Source organism: Schistocerca americana, chromosome 8 (assembly GCF_021461395.2).
Source record: "Schistocerca americana isolate TAMUIC-IGC-003095 chromosome 8, iqSchAmer2.1, whole genome shotgun sequence".
NCBI classification, from domain to species: domain Eukaryota; kingdom Metazoa; phylum Arthropoda; class Insecta; order Orthoptera; family Acrididae; genus Schistocerca; species Schistocerca americana.
The window spans coordinates 196,118,009-196,143,245 of NC_060126.1; the positions used below are offsets into that span (position 1 = coordinate 196,118,009).

Sequence of the window (25,237 nt, forward strand, 5' to 3'; positions counted from 1 at the left end):
CTCACTTCTGCCTTGCTCCTTCCATCCCTTGTAATATTACTGCCCAGATAAGTAAATTTATCAACTTGTTCAAGCAGTTCATTGCCTACATGAATATGGACTTTCACTTGATCTTCTTTGTCGCATGCCATTACTTTTGTTTTTGCTTTATTAATTCTTATATTATATTCTTCACCCATAACTTTATCCATTCTATTCAGTAGGACTACAAGATCTTCTTCACTTTCAGTCAGGACAGCTATATCATCGGCATATCTTATCATATCTATTCGTTGGCCATGAATTACTACACCTGTCTGTGAATTTTCCCTTACTTTTTTCAGCGCCTCTTCAATGTATACGTTAAAGATAACAGGGGATAGTGCGCAACCTTGTCGGACACCTTTCCGTATCTGCACCTCTTCTTGTTTTGTCCGTCCACGGATAACTGCTGTCTCGTTTTTGTACAGGTTCCATATCATTTTTCTATCTTTATGGTCTATTCCTACTTTTTTGAGTACTACCAAACCAAATAAAAAAGTTAAATAATTTAATGTATGCTTTACAGATTCAACTGTAGGAGCACAAAAAATAAAAAAATAGAAAATCAAAACAAGTTTCAAAATGAACTGTTGCATGAGACACTTTCAGTCGACTACTTTAAGATATTGTTCTTCAAAAAAGCCTAGAGATTAAGTGACAAAAGTGAAATTCCTATCCCAAAAGATATATATTGGAGAAAAAAGTCTGAGTTTGTATGTACGTGAGCTGAGGGAAATCTAGCAGCTCACATTTCGTGGACACTCAAAAGTTAACAGTACTCCTGTCTGGGAAATTTGGTAGTAAAAATAACTGACAGTTATAAAGATTTATTAAAAGTAACTGGTATAAAAAATATAACTGTAACCGTGATAACTGATACTCTGAAATAACTATTTGGTCCAACTCCACAGTGTGCTACTTAAATGTTTAGATACCATATAAAGGTGGGACGATGGTGTGCTCAGGGTATGGATCATCATCATCATCAGTTATCTGCTATATTAGCAGGTCCTTTGCCTCTCCATTTTCTGCGATCCATTGCTTCCTTCTTAAGGCTGCTGTACGTTGTACCGTCCATCATGTCATCCAGTATCTGAAATTGTTTTTATCAGTCTGTCATTCTTTCGTAATATATGCCCAATCCAATTTCTTTTTCTTCTCTTTATTACATCTAGTAACTGTCTTTTCTCTCCGACTCTTCTCAGTACCTCTTCATTTTTTACTCTGTCCATCCAACTTATTCTTTCCATCTTCCGCCATGTCCAGATCTCAAAAGCCTCCAGCCTTTCTCTGTCTTTTTCCCTCATAGTCCATGTTTCAGCGCCATATAGAAGAACACTCCATACAAGACATTTTATGAGTCTATTTCTGAGTTCTCTGTCCAGACCGCTGCAGAAGATTCTCCTTTTCTTATAAAATGCCTCTTTTTGCCATTACTATCCTTGTTTTAATTTCTGTGGTGCACTTCCAGTTGGTGTCTATCCTGCTTCCAAGATACTTAAAATTTTGCACCTGTTCTAGTGTTTCTCCATTCAGCACAATTTTTATTTCCTTATTTCCTCCTATTGCCAATACTTTTGTTTTATTTGTGTTAATTTTCATTCCATATTTTTTTCCGCTAGTTGCAATGGTGTCCACCAAATCCTGTAATTCTTTTTCCCCTGTGGCTAGAAGGACCATGTCATCAGCAAATCTCAAGCACCCTACTCTTCTTCCTCCAATTTCTACTCCCTTGTCATCTAATGAGCATTGGTCAATCATATTTTCCAAGTACAGGTTGAAAAGAGTAGGTGATAAACAGCATCCTTGTCTTACTCCTTTCCCTAGTCTGATCCAGTTTGTACTTTCTCCTCTCACTTTAACTGAAACTTTTTGATTAAGGTATAATGAGTTTATAAGTCTTCTGGTTTTCCAGTCCACTCCCTTTTCCCTCATAATAGTCGCCAGCTTGTCCCAAACCACATTGTCAAATGCCTTTTCTAAATCGATGAAGCACATATATAGGTCTCTTCCTTTTTCAATAAACCTTTCTCCCAAGATTCGTAGGAGCCCCAAACTGCTCCTCGCCGAGATTCTCCTCTATTACTTTTTCAAGTCTTTTATTAATTATTCTTAACATCACTTTGGCAGCATGTGAAATGAGGCTGATTGTCCTGTGCTCACTGCATTTCTTGGTTCCTTGTTTTTTCAGTAATGGAATCATTACTGTTGTCAAGAAGTCCTCAGGCCATTCACCACTGTCATATATTTTATTACATAACCTCAATATTTCTCTTATTCCATTGTGGTTCAAGCATTTTAGTATTTCTCCTGGTATTGTATCTGTACCTACTGCTTTGCCATTTTTCATTGCAGCAATGGCAGACTTTACTACTTCCATTATGATGGTTGGTCCTTTCTCTTCATCACTTACACTGTTGTGTGATTCAAGTTCCAGAGTTTCTGGTTTGCTATTTGTGTCATATAGCTCTTTTATATATTCTTCCCATCTCTGGAGGACATCGTCACGATCTTTGTACACTACCTCTTCGTCTTTACTCAAAATTTGGATTGTACACACAAATTAAATGTGACCAAAACGAGTGTAACTATGAAAAGTGAGTAAATCATTGAGAAGATAGTAACTTTATGAAAGTGGTGTTTGGAAAGTGATGTTGCCCTTTTTGTAAATTTGGTATCCTAATAGTAACCCCAATAGTTAAGATAGTTTTATTACAATTTTAAGCAAAGTCTATCCTGACAGCTACAGAAGTCATCTGGATAAGCATGTCACAGTCATTTTGAATGACTTAAAGCGGTGAAGTATGTGTGTGAACTCCCACTTCTTTAACGATACGACTTACTTGAAATGGTCAGCCGACTTTCCTAGCTGGTTAGCTTGCTGCTGCAAACTCCCTTTCTCTTCTTCTTCGCAGTATATTGCTGGGAACAGGAATTTCTCAAGACTCTGTCTACTTATAAAAATAAGTAACATACACACTTTCTTTTGCTTCACTTAATGACATATATTTAAACATCAACCTTTTACAAATCTCACTCTCCACATGAATAAATACTGTTAAGTAAGTCTCCTCGCATATCCAAATCTTAGAAACACCGTTACATTTACAACAAAGTTGGCTTGCTAACCACAACTCTATTATACAAAAATCATACACCTGTCTTGCCTCTGGCATGTTCAGGTTAAAAGTTACTAAAAATCTTTTTCCACTCAATTATTCTTTCATCACTAACAATAGTCATAGATAAACAATAGCACAGATTACCACAGAAGTTCCTTGGTTCTGCCGTGCCCTTTCGTTACGACTTCCATGGCGCGACCGACAAGTACTTGTCGGTGCTTCAACCGCTGTGTCTACCATCTTCTACAACAAACTTCAAACCTGCACACGCAGACACGTGACACGCAGTAGATAGGGTTCCTTTCTCCCAGTCACATCTAAAATATCGTGTGTTCGAGATGGTGAAAGGCTGAGTGATTCTAGAATTTGCGCAGAAATTCTCGAAACATTAAATAGCCCCCCCCCCCCTCAGATCGTACACGATATATTTTATACATAATCATTATGTACATAGCATCACTCACAACAACACTCTTTCCTTATTTCTAATCATAAACTGCAGGTGTACATGACACTTGCGTATTCTATTTTCTGTTTCTATCCTCTGTACTACTTTTTCTTTAGTATGTACTAGCTTCATTATCTGTTGCAGTTTGGAGGAACTCTGGGAAACATGAAAGTGTTCCTTTCGACACTCGTAAACTTACATAAAAAATATAAATGCTTGTGGTACATGGAATGCAAACTTTCCAGAATAATCCATACAAAATTTTGTGACTTCTGTCGCGATACTCTCCCTTTCCCCTAAGATCAGTACCTATACCTTGCCTGTGGGTTGACCGTATGAGAGCACTTCCTCTTTCCATTTTGGTAGGTGTGCCCCTTTATAGAACGTTCCTGTTTCTTGGGCCACAGGTCGTCCTATCTCCATGTAGGTACAACTGCCCTATATACGTAACAAATGCCACGTACACCCCCTCCTCATCCTTTCTGAGTAGGCCTCATGGTTCATTATTCCTTTATACGTTCCTATGCATATTGTAATTAAGTATTTTCTGGGAAAGTTACAAATCTTCTCTACACTTCGCATGTTGTTGTTGTTGTTGTTGTTGTGGTCTTCAGTCCTGAGACTGGTTTGATGCAGCTCTCCATGCAAAGCTGCATGCCCTCGGGAAAAAATATGGCTGTAGTTTCCCCTTGCTTTCAGCCGTTCACAGTACCACAACAGCAACACTTCGCATATACTTCTTAATACTTCACCTAAACTGTACAGTCCTCCTCTACTTATCAACTTCTACACTTCCCGTGGATACCATGTCTGTATACACTATTCAGTATATAATATGCTTACATTGACTGTTCAAGTCCCACTATCCTACAGCTCGTCACTTTATCAGAGTATTTATTATACTGACTTTTCTTAAATGACTATCACAATCAGTTCCACTCTTGTTTGTGTTCTTTTTCTTTGCTCAACCTCCTTCTCATGTATACTCGATGTAGAATCGTCCTAGTTTTTAGATACTTATGTATATACGTAGAACTGTCATAGTTTTCACACACACAGATATTTGTAATTTGTAAGGAACTTCATGAGGTTAATTTCCTAATACATACTTACCTGTTTACACCTGGCAACCTTTCATGTTATCTGGGAAAATGTATGCAACTATACTTTGATATTTTATTTGCAATGTTTACTCTTGAGTGATGCTAAATTTTTTAAGAAACTGTATAACATTCACTATTAATTTAATTAAATAATTTTTAATTAATAGTAGCTGCGCAGAAATATGGGATGGCAATCGTAGCACATTTATTTACACACTGTACTGTATAAAATACACATTTTATTAACAGACTCAATGAGGGAAGATCAATTTAAGTTGAGATCTTAGACTATAAGAGAGAACCAACGCAACAACTTGATGGTAATTGTACAGATGACAATGAAAAACAAACAAGAGGCACTTGAAGACATCTAACTTGGGAAGATTGAAATGCTGGTAGAGTTCTGGACATAGCATTTTCCAGCAGTGTATGTCCAATGGATGATGATGACGATGATGATGATAATTCACAAAATGTCCCTGATGGTAGAAACAGATAATTGTGAGCACGTACAGAAGCTTATTGTTAAATGATTATGAAGTCCTCTACATATGCAGCATATGCAGTAGTGCTAATATCTCTGGCAGACACATGTCCACAAAGCTCTCACTAAGTTAAGCGATTAATATTAAAATGAGTGCTAATTTAGTTAATATTACATTTTAGACTAGTGCATTTACTTCTTCGCTACACAGTCTATTGAAGGTTTCACTTTTCTGAGCCTATTTAGATCGAAAAGAAAGTATTTCGTAAAGGTCGATAGTCGTTAGTTTTGTTTACATTTTTAGGCATAAATTTTGGGCAAGTGTACATCTTTATTTTTTTGACCAGACTAGTGGTACAAAGTTAAATTAATTCGTATCTGTCATACAGACTTTAGGTAGTTAATTAGAAATTTTGAAAGTAAGTTTAAAAGTTTGTTTAGATTAGTACAGACTACGAAACTTCAGTGATCCTGTGCCAAGTTATTCTCTGCTTTTGTGTAAATTTTTCTATCAAACCATGTGTGACAAATGTGGTGGTTGCCATAGAAATTTGATGGTGGGCATGTTCTGTGAAGACTGTAGGTTATAGTTTCATTGGGGAGAATGTAGCGGCAAAGAAACGGGGGTAGATAATGAGGCTCTCCTATGGCAATGTAGGTTATCTAGTAAGGACAAAAAAATTGCTGAACAGGAGGCAAAGATTTGTGCCCTTAAAGTTGAATAAGAAGACGTGAATTTGGACTTATGTAGGCCAAGGGAGGAAAAAGAGATGAGGTGCTGGTGAAAGGTAGCAAGCAAAGGGTAAAAAAGGGAAATTGTTGAAAAAACTTTAAAAATTCTGTTAATAAATCAGTTTGGCTTGCTATCCAAAGTAGTGGAGTAAGGGCCTCATCCAGATGTAGCTGAATCTAGGTTGAAGCAGAATAGTAGCTTTTAAAAAAAGACAGGTCGGGATCAAACCATAATAGGAAAAAAAGAATTCTGCTTCTAGGTAGCAGTCATGGAAGGGGTGTAGGCCAGCAGCTTCAAGAGAAATTAGTTGAAGGACAAATTTTGTGAAACCAATTGCTAGCCTTAGCCAGGTGACAGCTGCACCGGGGCTTTGAGAAGGAAGATCAGGTAATTATAGTTGGGGGAGCAGGAAACAGCCTGGCCATGAATCCAAGATACAGTATTAGGAGTGACCTGGACAAAATAGGAGCAGAAATTGATCACACAAATGTTGGTTTTGTGGAGGTATTTCAGTGCCATGATCAGCCCTGGGTAAACACTGCTGTAAGGCATGTTAACACTGAGCTGAACAGGATGCCCCAGACACCAGCAAAATCTCACATGAGTGTTGTTCCAGTTGATGCTATTGGCAGGTGGGGATACACTACACATGACCTGCACCTAAATAATAAGGGGAAAGATAAGTTAGCTTCTCTATTAGCAGGGGGGCCACAGTCTCACAAGGGATGATACCTGTAGTTAACAGGACCAGGCAGACAGATTTTTTAGGTTAAAGCCAAAGTCCAGAAAGACAATAATCAAGAAAAATATAATAAAAGAAGCTTCATGTACAAGAACTAGGGATAAAGCTAAGGGTAGTATCAATTTACTTTATCAAAGTATCAGGGGAATGAAAAATAAAGTAGATGAGCTGTGTTTAAATGATCTCAAAAATGAGATTGATATACTTTGTCTGTCTGATCACCATTTAACTGTGGGGATGGAAAGTGTCAGTATAAATGGGTACAATTTAGCATCTTACACTTGCAGATCTAGCATGCATAAAGGAGGAGTTGCCATTTACACAAAACAAGGGTATAAGAACAAAACAGTGGAAATAAGCAAATTTTGTGTTGATCAGCACTCTTGAAGTTTGTACATGAGAACTACAACTAGATAATGTAGTGTTGATATTAGAAACAGTGTACAGGTTCCCATTAGGAGATTGGGAGCTATTGACTCCCTATTATGCTGTCTGTCAGACAAAAAGAAGTTATTAATCGGTGATGATTTCATTGTAAACTTTCTAAGCAATTCTGATAGGAAAAGTGAAGTGTTATTAATGACATATAACTTAGAATCAGTGATTAATTTCGCTATACGTATAGCTCAAGAAAGTAGCACTCTAATAGATAATGTATTTGTGCAACAAGAGGATGTAAAACTAACACATGATTTCCCTGTGATAAATGGATTATCAGACCATGATGCACAACTGATTAACTTACAAAGCTTAGCAGGGTGTACAGTACAGAAACCATTAAGTGAAAGTGTAATGCTGGTCAACTCGGTGTCTGTAGAGCATTTCAGAGAAAGTTTAAGAATGTTAATTGAGGAGCTGTATATAATGAGCCAAATGCCAATAATAAATGCAACATATTTCTTGATAAATTTATATCCCTTTTTGAACACTGTTGCCCCAAAAAATGACTGAATGTAACACCAAACAGTTTTCAAAAAAAAACCTTGGATCACTACAGTTATTAAAGTGTCTTCAGAAAGGAAAAGAAAATTGCGTGAGGCAGCAAGAATTAGTAAAGACGAGATGAAGTTAACAACTCGGGTGATAAAATAAAATCAGTATGGAATGTTGTTAGAAGGGAGATAGGAAAAGTAACCACTGGGGTAGGTAATATTATTATTAAGTAGAACGAGACCATCCTAACCAACAGTATCAAGTAGCTAATGTATTTAACAACAATTTCTTAAGTGTAGGAGAAAAAATTGGTGAGAACAGTTCAAGAGAAAAAGCCAGGCAGTACATGGAAGAGTCTGTTTTGAAAAAATTTTGTCAGATTAAGTTTCACGTAACAACCTCTTGTGAAATAAGTAAAATTATTAAATCTTTGAAAAATAAATGTTCTGTTGGAGTAGATGACATCTCCAATAAGATATTAAAACAATGTGGAGCAATTACAGCTGATGTTCTGAGTCACATATGTAATGCATCACAAACTCAAAGTATATTCCCAGACAGGTTAAAATATGCCATTGTCAGGCCTCTCTACAAAAAGGGGGACACCACAGATGTCAATAATTATCGGCCAGTATCCTTGCTTACAACATTTTCAAAAATCTTCGAGAAAATAATGTACTAGAGTGGTTAACCATCTCAACAGTAATGGGATACTTATTAAATCACAGTTTGGATTTCAAAAATGCTGTTTCACTGAGACAACAATATACAGTTTCACTGTCCACATAACAGAGTCTTTAAATAGTAAAATGTCACCAATAGGAATTTTCTGTGACTTGTCCAAACATTTGGTTGTGTGAACCATGACATTATGTTACAGAAATTACAATTCTATGGCATAAATGGAGCATCATATGAGTGGTTTAAGTCACGTCTACAGAACAGCTAGTAAAAAGTGTCTTTAAATGACATTTCGTCTACGGGGGAGGGAATTACATTAGATGTTCCACAAGGTTCAATCATGGGTCCCCTTCTGTGCTTGATATATGTGAATGACCTCCCTTCTTATCTGAAACAAGAAGCTAAACTGACACTGTTTGCTGATGATACAAGCATCATTATTAATCCAGTAAAGGAAACTCCAATAGGAAATGATACAAATATCTTTGGAAAAGTTATTGATTGGTTTTCTGTGAACGGGCTTGCTCTGAACTTTGAAAAAACACAGTACAGCCAATTTTCTTCTGCAAGGAGTACAGTTCCTTCAATAAATTTAACACATCAACAGAAGTCAGTAGCCAGGATAGAACATACTAAGTTTTTGGGTGTACATATAGATGAGAATCTTAATTGGAAAATTCATATTTTGGATCTCCTAAAGCGACTAGGTTCAGAAACTTTTGCAATCAGAATAATTGCTAACTTTGAGGATATAGAAATTAGCATGCTAACATACTTTCACTCTCTGGTGTCATACGGAATGATATTTTAGGGTAACTCAACACTTAGACAAAAAGTATTCACTCCTCAGAAGAAAGTGGTCAGAATAATGTGTGGGGCTCATAGTCGTGCATCTTGTAGGCATCTCTTTAAGGGGGGTAGGACATCAAATGGGCCGACTTGGAGGAGGAGAGGCATCACAGGATATTTTAATTTCCAGTGTCTATACTTTTACAAATAAATTCATAAAACTTTGTCAGCATCACTAGGAAGGATTCAGGTTTCACACTCATTGCAGTGGAAGTTCGAAAACAAAATGAAGTAATTTTTTTTACGTGTGAAATTTCATCATTTTTTCACTTACTAATGGCTGCATTTGTTGCTATAGGTACACTTTTCTTCATAAGTTAGAGAGATTCTTCGATGAATATTGCACAGCATACATACCATACTTACAGGTGTATGAAACTCTAGAATTTATTTAATTTATGAAAAAATGAATGAGCTGTTATATTTTTAACTTCATGTTTAGAAAAAACACAAATTTTGTAGTTAATTACCTCAGTTTTTACCACAGTTTTTAATATATTTGGAAAATTCTAGAGTTTCATACACCTTCAAGTATGGTTTGTAGGCTGTGCAAAATTCATCAAAGCGTCTCTCTTACTTATGAAGAAAAGTGTACCTACAGCAACAAATGCAGCCATTAGTAAGTGAAAAAAAATGATGAAATTTCACATGTAAAAAAAATTACTTTGTTATGTTTTCGAACTTCCACTGCTATGAGTGTGAATTCTGAATCCTTCCTGGTCATGCTGAAAAAGTTTTATGAATTTATTTGTAAAAGTATATACGGTGGAAATTAAAATGTCCTGTGGTGCCTCTCCTGCTGCAAGTCGGCCCATTCGACGTCCAACCCCCTTAAAAGGTTAGAAATTCTTACAACGGCCTCACAGTACATTTACTCAGTAATGAAATTTGTTCTCAACAACATGAACCAGTCTTTGGTACAGAAAGGGGTAAAACATGATGCTGTAAAACTTTTTGATAAATTACCAGATGAAATAAAATGTCTGACAGACAGCAGTAACAGTTTTAAAATTAAATTGAAATCATATCTCCTTGACAACTCCTCCTGTACCATAGATGAATTCCTGAATCAGAATAAATAAATCTATAGGTATAAAGATGTATTTTGTGCCATTTAAGGGCTTGGGGTAGGTAACAAAAATTTTAAACTTAAAAAAAAAAAAAGCTTCATTCAGTTGTGTATTTCTTATGCATTTGACTCATTCCACGTCGTAACGGTTACTGTGAGTTTGATCAATGGAACATGTAACTAACTCACACACATCTTAACATAACTTGTTGAGTCTGGATGTAGATGTAAAGTTGCAGAAAAATCAGTGTTTTGCACAGTGACTGGAAAATGACACTACAGAAAATTAAATGCAGTGTTGCTATTACAAAATTTTAAATGCATAAATGTGTAAAAAAAATCCTATATGCCAGTACATCATTGCAAGATTATTGAGACCAAAACTTTCCTAACAAAAATGAGATGCAGAACTTGCCATAGAGTCTCATAAAAAATTATTTCCATTATAATCAGTTAATTAAGCTAATTTTATTTCTGTAATAAATCAAAATTTCTATTTTAAGAGTAGCAGTTTGTTTAAGTAACTGCATTGTCGATTAACTCATCCTTGCAATTCAGACTTTCCGTATGCATTTACTGCCTCTTACCAAGGATATCATTGTGTATTTCTTCCACCTTTCTCCAGCTGAGATGTTCTCCATATTGCTCTTAGTGAAATGAACTATGCCAGCCATTTGACATTCACCCAGCTTCAAATTGGCTACTTGAATTTCTCCTTTTTAGGGTCTGCGACGGGCAGAGCAGAGTCAGCTGGTAGAACTGTTCCGCCAAAAACTGCCACCACCTCCTCCACTGGGAGGTAGTCCCATGCTTGGACCACCGGGTTCTCCACTGCCACCTCTGGGTCTTGGCAGCCCAGACCACGAGTCGAGTCGCATCAAGAAGCTTGAAAAACTTATCAAGAAAAGACTGTGAACTCAGCCAAAGTGCCAGACTCAGCTATGGCATGTGCTAATAGTCTTAAACAGTAACATATGGATAGCAGTATCAGGAGCATTTGGTGCAAAAAGAGGAGCTGTAGTTGTTTTGAAATAAAATCATAGTCAGTACTTTTCCCTCTGTTAAGTAAGTAGAATAAACTACAAATTGTGCAGTACCAAAGTACAGTTGGTGCTAGAGTCGAATAGTAATCACTAAAATGTGAATGGGCCATAGAGTGTGTGCTTCCTATTATCCATTATACCATTTGTGCCAGGGCATCTCCCCCTAGTTGTGTGTGTGTGTGTGTGTGTGTGTGTGTGTGTGTGTGTGTGTGTGTGTGTATTTATTTATCTTCTTTTCTCTTAACATGATAGTGGTTATTTATTCAGCTACAATGCATAAAGCAGTGAGCTCTTTTGATGAGGGAGGGAGGAGGGGGGGGGGGGGGGGAGATCCCTGTATCCGTCCCCTTCATTTTTACATGTGCTTTAAAAAATGTTTGAATCAGTTTCATTGATTGAAAGCTAACATACAAATACACTGTATGCTTTCAAATGTTTTATTGCTAGATAGTGATTTTTTTACTGTTATGTAGTTTATACATTTACTACATCAGATCTGAGAGCTGTGTTGCCTTCTGGCACCCTTTAATTTAGTTTTAAATTGTAAATAAAATACAGGTAGATGGGTAATTTTGGAAGTAAAGCATATTGTGACATACAAAATTATTTACTACTGGTATTACAATAACATGTTTTCTCCAGAATCACGTACAGTCTCGTCTGTGTTGCCATTTATTTCTCCAAAAAATTGAAGCATTTATCATAGATTAGTATTAGTTTAAGTAGGATCTCAAAAAATGAATGAATGTACAATGATTCAAGTAGTCCACACCTGAACTATAAAAGACACGTCTGGACACTGATTGCATTGTATTAATTCTTAAATCCTCATTATGCAGTTGGTAACAGTGTTGTATGCCTGTGGCTGTGTGAAACAGGGTCCATCCTTTATGTGTAGTTCTCTGCAGCGGCCACTCTGATCCCTGGTCTCTCCATCTCGCAGATGCCTTCTTACCTGTTTCACTATTTTCCCATCTACTTATTTTAATGATTTAAAATGCTACACAAACAGTATGTTGAATGAATATTGTTAGTGTAATGAAAATCAGTAATATGTCTCTGTGCAGTAATTTTTAAAGCCATGGTCTGTTCACAAAGATATATTTTCAGCACCATGTGAAACTAAATGTATATTGCAAAAAGTATCTTTGTGTTGATTTTATGGTATGGCCTGAGGGAATCGACACATACATCCATATGTAATCGAGGGATTGGGGGGGGGGGGGGGGGGGGGGGGTGTTTCTTACCACCAATGACATTATTTCCTCACAATTTAAATGAACTTTGGAGCATATCTCCCTTTCAACAGTGCCTGTTTAAGCATTGTAATTTGCTATAACTTAAAGAATTTATTTTTTGATGATACTTTTTCACACTCAAATTTTGTTTCCATCAACTGTGAGAGCGTCCAGACACCCTTCTCATCATACCACAACACAACACAATTATGAGACTTTTACCAATGTAAGGGTGCAGTAGGTTGAGAGTACTGTTGCCAGATTTACTCAGTCCTGTATACTCCGTAGTGAATTTGGCTCTAGCTTGAGAAATTCAAAGAAGACTATTTCCTCAAAAGATGTTTACATTATGTCCAAAATTACTATAAGATCGACACTTCAGCAGGAGCATATGTAGGTGCAGAAGATAGTTGTCAAACACCGTATGGAACAGGTGTTATGTTTCAGAATCATGCTCAAACTTGCAAATTATCGAATGTACTAAGATGGCACTGGCATCAGTATATTTTGGAAAAGTTGCACTGTCTTCATTTTACTTTTAGCAACAACAAAAATGCATTTTCTGTTGACATTGCGAAGTTATTCACATTAAATTTAGATGAAAATATTACGCCAACAAAATTTTTGGAAGAAATCGTGTCTGTATCAGCTCCAAACTGGAACGCAGACATCTGACCTCAGTCACAAAGCCCATGAGGCTGGTTGAATGCTCGCTATGCCTCCAGCAGGAATCTCACCCCATTACTTCCTTTGTAGATACCAATCCTAAAGTCATTATGAACAGGGTATTATTTATATTTATATTTACGAATAATAGGAAACTAAAACTAACAAACTATATTGTAAATCCCCATCTAGAAAGGTGTGAAACAATAAAACTTACAGAGAAGTGGGAAAACTGAGAATAGCTTGATATTTTAATACAGAACTTTCTTTGTAGCATTAGGTTTCATAAGTTTCGTGTTCATGCTTTTAATGTGAGCAATGCATTTAATTAAAAGTCTTATTTTTTATTTGGAAAGTTGCTACTCACCATACAGCGGAGTTGAGTTGCGATAGGCACAACAAAAAGATTCACACAATTGTAGCTTTCGGCCATTAAGGCCTTTGTCAGCAGTAGACACACGCGCACACACACGCACTCACACAAACGCAACTTGCACACACGTCTGCAGTCTCAGAGAAATGAAACCATACTGCAAGCAGCAGCACCAGTGCATGATGGGAGTGGCGACTGGGTGGGGGTAAGGAGGAGGCTGGGGCGGGGAGGGGGAGGGATAGTATATGGGAGTGACGGACAGTGAAGTGTTGCAGTTTAGACAGAGAGCAGGAGAGGGGGGAGAGGGTAAGTAGCGGAAAGGAGATAAATAAAAAGAAAGTAAAAGAATGGGTGTGGCGGTGAAATGGCAGCTGTGTAGTGCTGGAATGGGAACAGGGAGGAGGCTGGATGGGTGAGGACAGTGACTAACGAAGGTTGAGGCCAGGAGGGTTACAGGAACATAGGATGCATTGCTCGGAAAGTTCCCACCCGCGCAATTCTGAAGAGCTGGTGTTGGTGGGAAGGATCCGTATGGCACAGGCTGTGAAGCAGTCATTGAGATGAGGGATATCATGTTTGGCAGCGTGTTCAGCAACAGGGTGGTCCACTTGTTTTTTGGCCACAGTTTGTTGGTGGCCATTCATGCAGACAGACAGCTTGTTGGTTGTCATGCCTACATAGAATGCAGCACAGTGGTTGCACCTTAGCTTGTAATGCACATGACTGGTTTACAGATAGCCCTGCCTTTGATGGGATAGGTGATGTTAGTGACCAGACTGGAGTAGGTGGTGGTAGTAGGATGTATGAAACAGGTCTTGCATCGGTCTGTTAAAGTGGTATGAGCCATGAGGTAATGGATTGGGAGCAGGGGTTGTGTAAGGATGGATGAGTATATTGTGTAGGTTCAGTGGACGGCAGAATACCACGGTAGGAGGGGTGGGAAGGATAGGGGGCTGGAGATTTCTCATTTCAGGGCATGACAAGAGGTAATCAAAACCCTGGCGGAGAATGTAATTCAGTTGCTTCAGTCCCAGATGGTACTGAGTTACGAGGGGAATGCTCCTCTTTGGCCGGACTGTGGGACTTTGGGAGGTGGTGGGAGACTGTAAAGATAAGGCATGGGAGATTTGGTTTTGTACAAGGATGGGAGGATAATTACGGTCAGTGAAGGCTTCAGTGAGGCCCTCAATATATTTTGAGAGGGACTGCTCGTCACTGCAGATGTGATGACCATGGGTGGCTAGGCTGTACGGAAGGGACTTCTTGATATGGAATGGGTGGCTGTCGAAGTGGAGGTATTGCTGGTGATTAGTAGGTTTGATATGGACGGAGGTACTGATATAGCCATCTCTGAGGTGGAGGTCAACATCTAGGAAGGTGGCTCGTTGGGTTGAGTAGGACCAGGTGAAGCAAATGGGGGAGAAGTTGTTGAGGTTCTGGAGGACCTAAACAGACCCGCAACACAGTTATGAACCTTTCTTCCAGAAGCCTTAGTCCCACAGAAATATCAGTCCTTCCCTGTTGTTAACAGTACAAACAAGAGGGATCAGTAAGAAATATTGTGTATTGTTACATTATTTTGCCTGCCTCCCCTCCCCCCCCCCCCCCCCCAAATAACAGATTAACACTGTTGTTGTACACATTGATGCATACACAATTACAACTCTAATTGACTATGTTTCTTCAGTATTTAAACTGCTTTCAGTATTACTTTTAATGCCTTTAGTTCCTGTTCCCATTTCATTCACGATATGTCTAAGATGTTTCACTGTAAATTCTTTGTCATCTGAAGTACCATACAGTATTGATAAGAATTAATTTGCTGAATTTCTATACTAATATGGCTTATCTAATTTGATGACCAACAGGACTTTATGAAGAGAGATCCATGTCACTAATCAGAAAGCTTTAAATGTTTTGAGATGCTGGTATAATAATCTACCAATTAAATAATAAAAAATCTTTCACACAGACATTCATTTTAATGTTTCACTTTTGTATCTGCTACCATCTTCATTTACCTTATTAAAGGTTTATTATTTATATTTTAAAGCAAAATACATTCAACTATAAATCTGGAAAAGGCAGACTAATTTAAATAATTTAAATAGCACTTTTTATTCAGTACTGTGTTTCAAATGTAATATTAACATTTTAAGCTTCATACTTATGTTATCAAGCACTGGATTTATAACCATAAAATGGAATCTGTATTTCATTATTTTTTATCTCTGATGTTACCTATGTTTACATAGGGTAGACAACAGTTAGAAAGAAAAATATACTATTGAACTGATGCCAGTACTAAACTCAACTAACATAATTGTCATTTGTAGTTTCATGTATAGGCATGGGATTTTGTTAACATCGGGAACACCTTAAATCTAATGCACACGCTTCAGTTATGTCAACCAAAATAAAAGAACTGTTCTGGAAGAGAGTATTTTAGAGATATGAAAGGATGCTAAAAATTTCAAAAGTGAATCGATAGATTGATTTGAAAGTTAAAGTGTTGAAGTGTGCTCATAATCTTTAGCACATGAATAACTATACAGTGAAGGAGGTGGTGATGGTGCTTTTGTGTGTGTGGGGAGGAGGGGGGGGGGGGGGGGGGGGTTACAATGGAGTGAGGGGGAAAGAAGAGGGCATTGTTTGAAGGATGGTAAGATGTAGGAAAGAGCTAATCACAGATTTTGAAAGAAAGGAGGAAATTAAGTGTTCAATGTCCTATCAACAAGTTCATTAGAGATGGTGTGCAAGCACAGATTAAGGAAGGATGAGGAAGGAAATTGACCATGCCCTTTCAAAGAAACCACCCTGGCATTTGCCTTATGCGATTTAGGGGAACCTCTGAAAACTTAAATCAGAATCGCCAGATGCAAATTTGAGCCTCGTCCTCTTGAATATGAACAGATTTTTGAGGCCACACTTTATGTATTGAGATGGAAGGAAAACAAAGGGGAGATGGTAACATGAAACTACTTACACATGTGATCAAAAATATGGAGACACCAGAACACAACTCAGTACAGTAACTAATACAATGTAGGAAAACCATTGGCATTCAAAACAACAACTTCCAGTTGTCTTGGAATAGATAAATACTTGCCCTGTATAGTTTTCAAGGGTACCTGTACCATTTTTCCTGCGAAATAAGTGGAAAGTTCAGCAAAAATTGGAAGAAGACAACACTATATACCCTTCTCTCTCCAATGTATACCACAACACCTAAATAGTTGAGGCTTGATGATTGTGGTGGTGAGGGAAGATGCGACAATTCATGCTCATCCTTATGCTCAAAAAATCGGTCCTGGACGTTGCAAGCTGTGCAAACAGGGGCCTGTCATCTTTAAACACAGTGTCACCATTTAGTGTGAAACACTGTACCATGGGATGGACTTGGTAAGTCAGAATGGTCACATAATCCGTGGCAGTAATGCAACTTTGCACAGTAACCATGGGCCCCATAGAATACTATGCTACGGCTGCCCAGATCATCACTGAACCTCCATGTTTCACTCTTGGGACGTAAAATTGGCCAAAAGCTGGGAAACAGTGCTAAACAAGACTCATCCAACCAAACAAAATTTGTCCATTACTTGATAGTCCAGGTTTTATGGGCTTGGTACCACATTTTGCAGTTGTGGGCTTTCACAGCACTGATGAATCGTTTTGAAACTCCAGCATTCCCTGCTTATGGAGCTCCCTTCATGTTTTTTTGGTGCTGATTGGGTTCTTGAGTGCGACATTCAGTTCTACAGTGTCTTTTGCAGATGTCATTCTCTTATTTTTCATCACTATCCTCTTCAAGACCCTCTGTCACACTCAACATACACTTTTGTCCAAGTAATGACATAGTGGATAATGATTTTCTGCTTTCCCTGTATCTGGTATAAATCTTAAATCAGTTGCTCTTGAAACACCAATCACTTCAGCTACTTCTTATGGAGGAGCCACCATGCCAGCAACAATAATTTGCTCACATGTGAATGCTCTGAGCTCCAACACTAATCATAACTGCACACAGCACTGTTCTTACCCTGAATGGCACTTGCAACATATTGAGGACATTTCACAGATGCTTTTTGTGGACAAATACAGCAGTGCAATCTCCAGGCTTGGCTAGTATCTGCATTTATGTTCAAGCATGCACTTGTCATAGAATTTCCATATTTTTGTCCATGTCCAGTATATAGTATCATGACTTTTTTGTAGAAGAGACATTGGGAACGGTGAGGGTTAGAAATCAGGATTTTTTGGGAGGGGTAGGAGGGAATAGATTGTTATTCAAGGAGCCATATACTTTAAAGACTGGTTACAGAAACAATACGAAATTTAATTTCAGTCACAACGGCCAGATAGTTCTACCCAGATAAAAACCCTGCATCATATTCATTGTGCAGACTGACAATCATATAAACACACATAGGACATTAATTCATTGGTACTTGCATATAGTGATTCAATCAGTATATTGGAAAAGAATATGCGACTAAATGACAGTTTCATAGAACTCTGTGTCTTGGCAGTGGTAACTCTTTTCCTATACCATGCCTCATGACAGTCTTCTAAATCACTCCTCTCCACTCAGCAAATTACATTCAATTGTGAAAGACGTCCTTGTTAAATTGTAGGTGCTACTTTACAGACTATAAGCTGATTTTTGAAATTCATTCCAACATACTGTTAGAAATTGGGGTGAATTTGTGGGTTAAGTAAATATCTTTAATAATATTTTGTAGTCATAAAAACCACTTTCAGGTTTATTGTATATTTCAGGGAAATAAGTGTAACTCTGTGTGTGTGTGTGTGTGTGTGTGTCTTTTATTATGTTCTGTTACTGTCTGTGAATGTAGCATTCCTATTACTAATGAATTATGAGAAGTACATTACTGCCAGCAAGATCTCAGAATAGTGTAACACTAGTATCTCTGTATATATGGTGCACAATTGCATTTGTAGTATACTATTTGTTTAATACTGTGTGTACTATCTGTGTAAAAAGCAACAATACAAAAATGCAGATATGTTAGATGTTTTTCTAATTTTTCCATAATGTGTGTGAACAATATCCTCTAACAGAAGCCAGATTTTTAACATACTTAAGGATACAGAGCTGAACTCCATTTTCAGTGCCCTCTGTTCCCAAAGGAGTTACTGTGAGTCCACTCTTAAATCAACAACTTACACTTTTTGCCTTCTGAAGGTAAGGAGGCCAGCAATTCCATCCCATATTAATACAACAGAACCTCACACAGCAAGCATAATTCGTTCCAGAATCTTACTCGTAGTGCGAAACACTCATTAAGCAAAACAATTTATCCTATATAAGTTAATGTACAATATGATAATTATTTCATGTAGGAAAAGTACTAAAAGTGTTATCTTATTCATGCCTTTTATCCGAAGAAAATTATACATACAGTATTATTCAAGATGCATAACTAATTCGTTTTTACTAGGAAACTGTGTATAGTCATTTGTTTCTGCCGACACTTCAACACTTCATGGAAATGTAACACAGCATTATTGTCAACTAAATTTGTAGCATGTGTAGCCACTGGTGATGCTTTTCAATGCACAGTGCAACCGATTTCCAAGCTTTCAGCATTTCTCTTATTGCACCAGAAGATTGCTGCTTTGCTGTTACCATCCCGTCCTCTGAAGAACTCCTCTCCACAGTTTCCTGCTGTGAAACACACTGCAACTCCATAAGCTCTTTGGTGGGTCATTTATTGGCTGTGATGTTCCACAGCCTCATTGATATCCACTTCTAGTCCCATGCTCTTGGCCAAAGATACAATCTCGTTGACTACAGGCTCCACAGGTACTGACTCAAATGCCTCAGTCACATTCGACAATGCACTCCCGCCAAAGCTTCTTCCAAGCAGAACTGAGTTCTCTTGGTAGTCTCTTCCCACATCTTTTCAATCATCTTAACGCAGGTAATAGTGTTGAAGTGATATTTCAAAAATTCTTAGAATGATCTTGGTATTTTCAGTCTACACTAAAGCGCTCTTCGAGTATTGCTTTGAGTTGAGTTTGTCAAAGTCATAAATAATCTGCTGGTCCATAGACTGGAGTAACGGAGTGGTGTTGAGAGGCAAAAATTGGATCTCGTTTAATTGAAATTCCTCAAGGTGGTGGTCTTGTAGGCCTGGAGAATGGGCAGGAGTTTTGTCCACAAAAAGCAAGACATGGACTCATTTCGAGCAAATATTTTTTCACCAAAGGAGACCAAACACTTTATTGATCCCATCATGAAAAAGATCACATGTCACCCAAGCCTTGTGGTTGGACCTCCATATCACATTTAACCTGCTGTTCTGGACTTTACACTTCTTGAAGGCTTGTGGAGTTTCTGAATGGTAAACAAGCAGTGGTTTAATTTTCAAATCGCTGCTTGCAGTGGCACAGAATAACAGTGTGAGATGGTTTTTCATTTGCTTGTAACCGGGCAGTGCATTCCCCTCTGCTGTTATATAGTTACACTTAGGCATCTTTTTCCAGAGTAGACTCATCTCGTCACTATTATAAACCTGTTGTGCCAGATACCGCTCAGAATCTACGAGAATTTTGAAGCCACTGATGAAGTTCTCTGCTGCCTTTGTCTTGGAGTTGGCTGCTTTGCCTCGCATGCCGATTCTTCTCTTAAACTTCTCAAACCACCCATGGCTTCCCTTAAAACACTTGTTCAGCTGTTGATGATCCTGGCATCATCTTAACAAGGTCGTTAAAAATCATTCTCAGCTTCTCACAAATGATGTTCTTGTTAACAGTGTCACCTTGCAATTGCTTTTCATTTATCCATGTAAGGAGCAGCCTTTCGACATCATCCAGAATACAAAACTGTTCTTTAGATACTCTTGTCACTCCCTTTGAAGCATATATCTCCTTAATCTTGTCCTTGCTCTTGAGGGTAGTCTGAATAGCTTAGGTAGATTGATTGTATGTGCGTGCTAAATCAGCAATGTTCACACAACGTTCATGTTTTTCATTTATTTTACATTTCCTTTGTAAGGTCATTTTCTTTCTCTTACAGTTGTCTTCTTGAGGCTTTATCTTCAGGGATATTTCTATGAAAGTTATTAAAATTTGCACAAAAAAAGGAAAAAAAGCACTGTGAACACAAGTTCACAAAAATCTGTGATCACAAGCTGCACTAAGATGGTAGCAGAAAGAGTACTAAACCCAGACTGCAGTATGTACTAAAGACATTGTTCATATTGTTGAATGTTTCTCCTGCCATGCACAAATGGCTGGTGACATCACACTGAATCATTGTCACACGTTATGCAAAATATCACTCATTAAGTGAGTCTTTTTATTGCAATTTGTTCTGCACATTGTGTGAATTGTGAGTTATGGGAGGTGCTCAAGAAGTGAGATTCCACTGTATTAGTTTTCTTGAGTGAATTTGCCTTTAGTACAGTTTATATAAAACTTGCTGTCACATACAATTAGAATTGGTTAAAAAAAATCTGAGATTTTCAGGTGCATGTCGTGTCCACCTGCATAAATTCTTTAGGAGTAAAGGAGGCCACTCAACAAAAGCAGCATTGAGTCATCAACAGGCACACAAAAGAGAAAGAAGACTTTCTGGCCTTTGGAATAAATCCTTTGTCACACACACACACACACACACACACACACACACACACACACACACACACAGAGAGAGAGAGAGAGAGAGAGAGAGAGAGAGAGAGTTGAATTTTGGGGCAGGGGGACCAAGATGGGATGTGGGTTTTGTTGGGTGGGGTAGATGGAGGGGGAAAGAGGGGTTGGGGGTAGGTAGCTAGTGGCTTGGAGGGAGACAGCAGTTTGCCAGCTAGGAATGCAGGATGCAGGCACTCGGGCTGGGCATGTGATACATGGATACAAAACCAAAGAAGTGCATCGCATGATAGAAGTAAAGTGCAGATGTGGAATGGAAGGAGATGATTGGTCAAAGGAGGAGGAAACTGTCGGGTAGAGGGTATTGCAACACTGTGTAAACTGAGGCCAGTAGGATGTGGGAACAATCAACTTTGTTCTTGCCCTCAGTTTCGTAACAGCTGGTCAGTAGTCATACAAACATAAAATGCTCTGCAGTGATTGCAACAGAGTTGACTTTCTGGCTTAACAGGAGTTCGGAGGGGGAGTGGCATATGAATGGACCAGGATGATGTATAGGTTGAGTGGGCGATACGAAACAACACTTTGGAGAGGTGGGAAGGATCTTTGGAAGGACACATCTCATTTCCGAGCGTGACAATAGATAGTCAAAGCCCGGTTCAGTTGTTCCAGCCCATTGTGATATTGGGCAATATGGCTCCTTTGTAACCGATTCTTTGGGACAGGAGGAGGATTAGGGCTGTGTAAGGATATGGTGTGGGAAATCAGTTTGCGGTCTGGGTATTGGGATGGGGCTAGTGTGTCCATAAAGCCTCTTGTCAGACTATCCATACTGTGCTAGGGAGTTCTAGTCATTGTATAAATGCTGTCCACAGGTGGCTAGGCTGTATGTGAGCAGTTTTTGTGAAAAGGGTGGCAGCTGTCTAAATGCAGGCAGTGTTGATGGTTAATTTTTCCATGATGTGGACAGAGATGTAGATGGAGCCATCTGAGATGGAGAGAAATGTCCAGGAAGGTAGCATGTTCACTTGAGGAGGACGAGATGAAGCATATGGGAGAGCAGCTGTTGAGGTTGTGGAGGAATGAGGACAATGTGCCTTGGCCCCAAGTCCAGTTCTTGAAGATATAATCAGCGAAACTGAACCGGCCAATGGATTTAGGGCTTTGGGAGGCTATGAAGATGTCCTCCAGATGGTCCATAAAAAGGTTACCATAAGAGTGTGCTATGCAGGTGTCCATAGTTGAGCTGCATATTTGTTAATATACTTTCCTCTTGAAGGAGAAGTATTTGTATGTGAGATGAAGTTAGTAAGGTGTATGAGGGATGTGGTGGTAGGTTTGGAGTCTGAAGGGCTGTGGGAGATATAGTGTTTCATAGTGGCAAGGCCATGCACCTAAGGATATTGGTGTGTGGGGGTATGGCATCAGCAGTGACTAGGATGGATCCAGGAGGCAAAGTTATGGAGGTGGTAGTGTGTCAGTAAAGGAAGTGGTTAACATTTTTGATGTGAGAGGCTAGATTTTGAGCCACTGGTTGGAGGTGTTAAGTCAGCCAGAAGAGAAATTTCAGTAGGGGCACAATAACCAGCTACAATGAGGTGTCCAGGATTGTTGGGTTTATGGATTTGGGGAGTATGTAGAAAGTAGGTTTGTGGTGTGTTGTTAGGGTGAGGAGGGAGATCGACTCAGGGGAGAGGTGGTGGAGTGGGCCAGAGGATTTCACTAGTGATTGGAGGTTATGTTGGACTTCTGGGATGGATCAATATGATAGAGCTTTCAGGTGGAGGAGCTTGGCAGTTAGTGGTGGTGCCTTTGTTTGCAGGGGGATGATTAAGTCGAGTTCTGTTTTGAGTTCGTGGATAGTTGTCCTATCTGCTGAACACAATTCTAGTAATGAACCACCATATTTCATTCCCAAATCCACCTACCTCTCCTTTCATATTGTTCCTGTCTGAATTTTACTTCTTTTGTTTTTCTATCCTGCACTTGACAATAACTGATGTGCAATGAAATATTCTCCGATGACATAATTATCCTCCCAAACTCAAGCTTTATTATCCAGTTCTCTTTACAACCACCTAATGCTTTCCATTGGCCATTTATTGCGCCACCATTTCACGTTTTCCTAGCACCATCCCAATCCCTGCTCCATCTATTTGCATCAGTTTGGAAAAGCATCCCATTCCCGGTCCCATGTTGTGTTCCTTAATTAGTGCCTAAGCCAGGAATCAGCCCCAATGGCCTAACCATAAAAATTCCCTTTTCTGAATCCTGACCCTCCTTTCAGAATGACCATCAAAATTCCACCAATCCCTATTCCTCACAAACCTGTCGCTCCATGGCCCAGATATCCCAGTACCACCTCTGCTCTCTTCATAAGATTAATTTATTGTGCAGTCCTAGCTACATACACTATCTCTCCAACACCTCCTTCAGACACCATCTCCATAAACTAAACTACCCAATGTGTTGACAGCCTATTCCCACCTTGGAGCACCACTACCCATCAGATCTCATCCTGCCCACAGTGAACCCCTCTTTAATCCTTCATAACACCAAGACCTAGCCTAGCTCACCTTCTCAATTTCACACAGCCTTCAAAACTCCCCCCCCCCCCCCCCCCCCAAACATTTCAAGAAATCCAGACCAAAATAAATCCAAAACACTTTTGTTACCCTTTCCAGAAAAGCTCTCAATCTCATAAAGGCCTCACATTTAGCCCTACACCCAGGTTGAACCATTTTGGACCTAATGAAGATGTACTTTCCTTCTCCTGATCTGTGCAATGGGAACACTTCTTTATTAACAACTCCTGCAACCAATGCAAATCTAATCCCAACATTGAACACTACGTCACCCAGTTCATACCACCGTCCAACAGTGATCCTCCCCCTCTCCCAACTAATCACCCACTGCTCACATTCTGAGGATTTCTTACATCCAATATGGCCTCACTATCCTTCCACATATCCGTTCCTACAAACACTAACTTCTCAGAGCAAAAGAAAGGGCTGCCATCCATAACTTCAAAAGCAGATCTTGAACTAATCATTCTTCCTGCAGACAAAGGTGCCATGTCTTGGTGAATCGCAGTGGCTACCTGACAGCAGGCTTCTACTAATTGTCCCACTCTGCCATTGTGATCCCAATACAAATGTCCTCACACGTGTCCAATGTGACATCCAAACTCTACCAAAATCTTTACACCCATTCCTGAACGTCTCCCCGGGGGTCCATCTTCTTCCCCACACCAACAACATCCCATACACACACCTTCTACATGCTCCCCAAAATCAACAAACCTAACAATCCTGGATACCCAATTGTCACTAATTTTTGTGCTCCTACCAAAAGAATTTTTGCTCTGGTTAACCAACACCTTCAACCAATTGCCCAAAACCTAGCCTCTAACATAACACATACTAACCACTTCCTTCACTGACTCTACACTGTCCCCATCCCCTAGCCTCTTGGATCACTACTTATTGCTCTTGATGCCACCTGCCTGCACGCCGCCGACACTCCCATGCCCATGGCCTAGGTGCTATCTCACATTACCTCTCACAATGTTGTTCAGACTCCAAAACCACTTCCTCATTTCTAATGCACCTTATCAACTATGTCCTAACACACAATTACTTCTCATTTGAAGGGGAGATACAGGGTGTTTCAAAAATGACCGGTATATTTGAAACGGCAATAAAAACTAAACGAGCAGCGATAGAAATACACCGTTTGTTGCAATATGCTTGGGACAACAGTACATTTTCAGGCAGACAAACTTTCGAAATTACAGTAGTTACAATTTTCAACAACAGATGGCGCTGTGGTCTGGGAAACTCTATAGTACGATATTTTCCACATATCCACCATGCGTAGCAATAATATGGCGTAGTCTTGGAATGAAATTACCCGAAACCTTTGACAACGTGTCTGGCAGAATGGCTTCACATGCAGATGAGATGTACTGCTTCAGCTGTTCAATTGTTTCTGGATTCTGGCGGTACACCTGGTCTTCCAAGTGTCCCCACAGAAAGAAGTCACAGGGGTTCATGTCTGGTGGATAGGGAGGCCAATCCACGCCGCTTCCTGTATGTTTCGGATAGCCCAAAGCA

General features: G+C 39.0%; 1 protein-coding gene across 1 annotated transcript in view; it reads left to right on the plus strand.

The window, feature by feature from the left end:
- The window catches only part of LOC124545321 (vacuolar protein sorting-associated protein 53 homolog), a 158,149-nt gene extending 146,706 nt beyond the window's left edge, over positions 1-11,443 (plus strand). Inside the window, exon 16 of the mRNA XM_047124222.1 lies at positions 10,909-11,443. Within this exon, the coding sequence (XP_046980178.1) occupies positions 10,909-11,100 (192 nt within the window). The 3' untranslated portion in view covers positions 11,101-11,443. The remainder of the gene's footprint in view (positions 1-10,908) is intronic.
- Positions 11,444-25,237: the final 13,794 nt, after the last annotated feature.